Source organism: Suncus etruscus, chromosome 6, assembly GCF_024139225.1.
Source record: "Suncus etruscus isolate mSunEtr1 chromosome 6, mSunEtr1.pri.cur, whole genome shotgun sequence".
Lineage (NCBI taxonomy): Eukaryota > Metazoa > Chordata > Mammalia > Eulipotyphla > Soricidae > Suncus > Suncus etruscus.
In genome coordinates this window covers 113,773,538-113,778,638 of record NC_064853.1, presented here as the reverse complement: position 1 = coordinate 113,778,638, position 5,101 = coordinate 113,773,538, and the positions used below count along the sequence as shown (strand labels likewise).

General features: G+C 46.5%; 1 protein-coding gene across 1 annotated transcript; it reads left to right on the top strand.

Moving 5' to 3' along the window:
- The first annotated feature begins 792 nt into the window (after positions 1–792).
- RTP1 (receptor transporter protein 1) lies at positions 793–3,305 on the top strand. The gene is made up of 2 exons (XM_049775765.1): positions 793–1,064; positions 2,786–3,305. The coding sequence occupies exons 1-2, from the start codon at positions 793–795 to the stop codon at positions 3,303–3,305; spliced, it is 792 nt and encodes a 263-aa protein (XP_049631722.1).
- Positions 3,306–5,101: the final 1,796 nt, after the last annotated feature.

Here is a 5,101-nt window from a genome sequence, read left to right as displayed (position 1 = left end):
TCATGTTGAAACTTATAATTTTGTTTGAATCAGGCTGATGCAATGGCTTGCATATTTGTGAGCAGGTGGCTTCTCTTGTAATGGCTGGTACAGTATGGATCCCATTGCATTTTGCCTGTTGGGTACATAGACAGAACTACTTGGCTTAGAGCCTGGCATATGAATATTTTTGAAAGGAAAGGATTAATTATCATTGAGTCAACAGCTTGGATTTGGATACAAAATCTGTCATTTGTAAGCTCTGTGATCTTTGCAGTCAATCTTTGTGATATACTGATCTGTGCAATGGTAACAGAAATCTTGGGCCAAGAGACTAAAAAAGTATTTTGTAAACAGCAAAGTGCTAGTGGTAAGTTGAGTGGGAAGTAGAGAGTTTATTATTATTGCTCCAGCTATTAGTCGGTTTTCATCTTCCCTGCCCTTACTTCTCTGGGCTCCCTAAGGCATCATGGTTACCATAGTAGCCAGATGCTGATGAGGTCTCCAGGGGCAGCAAGGTTAAGCCAAGCCAACAGCCAGCTCCTTGTCTTCCCATGCTCTTTGGAAGCAGAAGTAAGATGATCTGAAGCTCAACTTCCTTCCAGGCCCCCCTACTCTGTCTGGGATCAGCTAGACCCAGGAATCTTGCCTCTGGATCCTCAGTTCAGGGCCCTCAAGCACCCTTTAGCTACTTTCTTCTCCCCAAGCTCTGTCTCTTGGCGTCTTGCCTGGTTGCTGTGGAAACTGGTTCCAGTGCGGACAAAGGAGGGAGCTGGGTCCTGCTTCTTCTTCTTCTTCTTCTTGGTGCTGTCAATGAGGATTTTTAGACCTTGGAGACTGCGCTGCCCTGCCTTGCACCTACCCTCACTCCCTTCATTTTCCATCAAGTGCAGTTTGCCCTCCCTTGCGCCAGACGAGACCATGTGTAAAAGCGTAACCACGGGCGAATGGAAGAAAGTCTTCTATGAGAAAATGGAGGAGGTAAAGCCAGCGGACAGCTGGGACCTCATCATAGATCCCAACCTCAAGCACAATGTGCTGGCCCCAGGCTGGAAGCAGTATCTGGAGTTGCATGCATCAGGCAGGTGAGTAGTAATCCAGTCAGTAGGGATGTTGTGGGCTATGGGGTACCTTCCAAGGTTTCATTGTGCTTTGTCTACTGAGCACCTTTGTAACTTTCACTCTGGTTTCACCTCTGGAAAATAAGGGAAGGGGCTAATTAGTTCTAAACTCACAAATTTTATTTATTACCCAATTTTGAGTATTTCTTGAAAAGGGGTGAAGACCAAGAAGAGTGGTGGTTAGTGGGAGGTAGGGGGGAATAGAGGCCCAGTGGGGTAGAGGGGTCAAGAGGTCTGTACTCTAATCCTCAAATAATTATTAAATCTATTTAATTTTACCTGAATTTATAGAAAATATTGAACATAGGACATGTTCTGGAATCTAGCTCAACTATTAGCTCCAGGGCCCTTGAGCCTTCCTGGACCCTGGTTTTCTCACTTTCAGAGGGAGGTGTTTGCCAGATCTTTGCACTGTGGTTTGTCGAAAGTACACTGTCACCTCTTAGAACTTGTCACTAATTCAGAATTTCAGGCCTCTGGACCTGAAATTCTAGACCTCTGTAATCAGAATCTGCCTATCAGCAGGCCCTTTGACCCACATGAACAACAAACAGCATCTAAAATACTAGCATAGTTGTCTATGGCTTATTAAGTAAAGATTGACTTACTGGGTAGAAGAAGGGGAAGTGAAGATCTCTGCCAAGGCCTTCCTTCGTGGTTCAGTTCCTTCTATTAGAGAGATATCTCTGGTGCATCTGTTATGTGTAGGGACTATCTCTGTCTTCACTCTGTGTGGTGTTGTATGGTGTGTATGTGTGCGGGTATGTATGAGGGGTGTGTGTGCGTGTGTGTGTGTGTGTGTGTACACCATTTTCCTCTTCTGTTTTTCAGAAACAAGAAGTTTAAATGATACTCTTTCTTGGGTCTGGAGCAATAGCAGAGCAGGCATGGCGCTGGCTGAGAGTGATTTCTGAGTGTAGAGTCAGGGGTAACCCCTGAGCACCCCCTGGTGTGACACCCCCTCAAAAAAAGTGATTTCTCTATATTTTGACATTTTCTTATCCAAGTTTTGCCATCTAGACTGAGTGAAGGGAAATCCTTCCAAGGAAAAGATAAGGGATGAGAATGAAAGCCAGAAGCCCTCGAACTGATTGGACACTTGCCCGCAGGGCTCAGCAACTTAAGGTTGCTTGGTCTTTGGGCGGGAGGGGTGCTGGTACTGAGTGGCTGTGAGTCCCAGGAGGTCCCATCAGCTCACAGCAGGCCTAGAGCACCTGCACAGGGCTGGGGGATGCCTTGTGGTAATGGTGTTATGTTCTGAGCTCACTTACATCAGGTCAGCTAAGGACACTGGACAATGTATTTCCTGTCACAGGCTGAGCTTCAAAGAAAGCTGGAGCAGGAAGAACTCATTTGGTAACAGAGATTCCAGTGAGGAATGACATCCAATCCTTGTCCTAGGAAAGATGACAGGGCACAGACTGCACACACAGAAATGCAGGCAACTAGGACAGGAAGTAAGTGGTGGAGGGCACACGCTGCTGGGTGCCCAGAGCCACCTGTGCATTCTGCCTGGTGCAGCAGAGCACACTAGGGGGAGAGACTCGATGAGTAGAGTCAACGATAGGGGTTGGAGGCCCCAATGGGCCTAAACATGTGGTTTCCTCAACATGCCTCTTATTCCCATTGCCTCTTATCCTCTTCTTACTTCTTCTTACCTCTTCCTCTTCCTCCCCACCCCGCAGGTTCCACTGCTCCTGGTGCTGGCACACCTGGCAGTCGCCCCATGTGGTCATCCTCTTCCACTTTTTCTTGGATCGTGCCCAGCGGGCGGGCTCGGTGCGGATGCGAGTCTTCAAGCAGCTGTGCTACGAGTGTGGCACTGCCCGGCTGGACGAGTCGAGCATGCTGGAGGAGAACATCGAGAGCCTGGTGGAGAACCTCATCACCAGCCTTCGCGAGCAGTGCTACGGGGAGCGGGGAGGCCACTACCGCATCCATGTGGCCAGCCGCCAAGATACGCGGCGGCACCGGGGCGAGTTCTGCGAGGCCTGCCAGGAGGGCATCGTGCACTGGAAGCCCAGCGAGAAGCTGCTGGAGGAGGAGGCGACCACCTACACCTTCACCCGGGCCCCCAGCCCCAGCAAGCCGCAGGCCGAGACGGGTTCTGGCTGCAACTTCTGCACTATCCCCTGGTGCTTGTTTTGGGCCACAGTCCTGCTGTTGATCATCTACCTGCAGTTTTCTTTCCGCAGTTCTGTCTAAGGTCCCTTGGTGGACCCAGGGGGACTCTCTCTCTCTCTTGGGGCCACAGTCTGTGAAATTCAAGCCAGCTTGGCTTGGTAGGAAGGGGCAAAGAGAGACCAGGGTTGAGAGAGGGATCAGCTTCTGGCATTGGCACCTCTACGTCTCAAGGGGGATCTCCGACAAAATCTAAATGTTCCAAATCTAAATGTAAGGGTTGTGTGCTCGATCCCTTGACTTTTCAAATGGAAACCCCCAGATCTAAAGTTCTGCATAGGTACCTTCGAGACTTTGGGATTTGGAGGGTAGACTAAGTGGGTTTCTCATCCTGGTCCATTGCCCATCTCTATATCCTACCTCCTTCTCTTGCTTTAATCAGAACAGTTCTATATTTGATGGAGTTCCACATAGAGTAAGTTTTGTATGGAAAATGAGTAAAAGCTTCATCTTCTTTTAAAAAGTTAGAACAAACAAACAAACAAACGAGGCAGTACTGGGAGATTCAGAAAGCATTTTCAAGGAAATAAGTTGGTCATTGCTCTCTTCTTCAATCCCTACCTCACCACCTCTTTAGCTTCTTTATCAGGAGCTACAGCCTTAAATTAGCCTCTGCCTAGTGGGTGGGCCTTATTACAGTTGGGGCTCCATGTTCACAGCAGAGATTCCTCTTAAGAGGGCTGGAAGTCAGGTACTCAACTGCACCTTGCTATTGGGCACACAGGGTCTTTGTTGTTCCCCAGAGGACCAACTTTCAGCTACTCTACACTCAACATGAATTTTGGGGTCTACCTGGATCAAAGAAGGTGGTTTAGAGAGACTTAGAGAGCTAGGCTTTTCTCTGCATCTAAACTGCTAGAGAATTTTGGGGGAGATTTAGAAGGCAGCAAAATGCAAAATCTTGGGAAACAAAGAAAGCTTCTTTATATAGAACTTCAGAATTTTAGTAACCAGATCTGCCCGATTTTCAGTAATCTTGATGGCCAAGAGCAGGGACATAGCCTCCTGAACTCTTGGCTGAAATCTCAAAATTGAGAACATTTCCCACACTGGCCAGAGACACTCTCAGTGAAGATCAGTCGTCCATTGAGAGTTAGTTGTCTATAGTCAAATGTCTAAAAGTCATTAGCATTAAAAGGAGCTTTAAAGGTGTAAAATATTCTGCCTGAATATTAGGAACAAGCATACAGATTCATGGGAGAAAATCACATATTACTTTTAAATAGGATGCAGGGTAGTTTCAAAAAGGGACAGGAAATATGGGTAAGGAATGGAGTGTGGATGGAAACTGAAAGGAGTGGGACTTTGTCCTTTCCAGGATCCTCACTTGTTAAATCAGACTTCAAGTTCCAAAGCCAAGACAGTGGATGGCATCCAATTAATCCCATACTCGCTTACCACATCTCTGCCCATTTCATTTGTTGCTACTCTCCTTTACTGTAGATGGCAAGTCATCATCTGTAGATGGAGAAAGTTCATTGACTTAAAGATGGGGTACTTTAATAAAGATCAGATATTATCAATCAGACTTAGTAGTCATTGATGTGTGCTTCAGATTTACCACACTGCTCTTGATCTGTGATGGGTTATTAGATGAATCCTCTCTTTGTTTCTGGAGTTCCCTCAGAAGGTTTATGTCTGCCTTTAGTTCATGATTGGGATGTAGACAGTTTTAAGTCAGTTATTTGAGGGACTCAACATGACTAATGTTATGCTTGCCCTTTCTCTAATTTTAGTCATGGGATTATAGCTTATTTGCTTGATTCACACAATATTTATGCTTTTACCCATTTCATGTACACTGAGTTCTATCTCTGTTC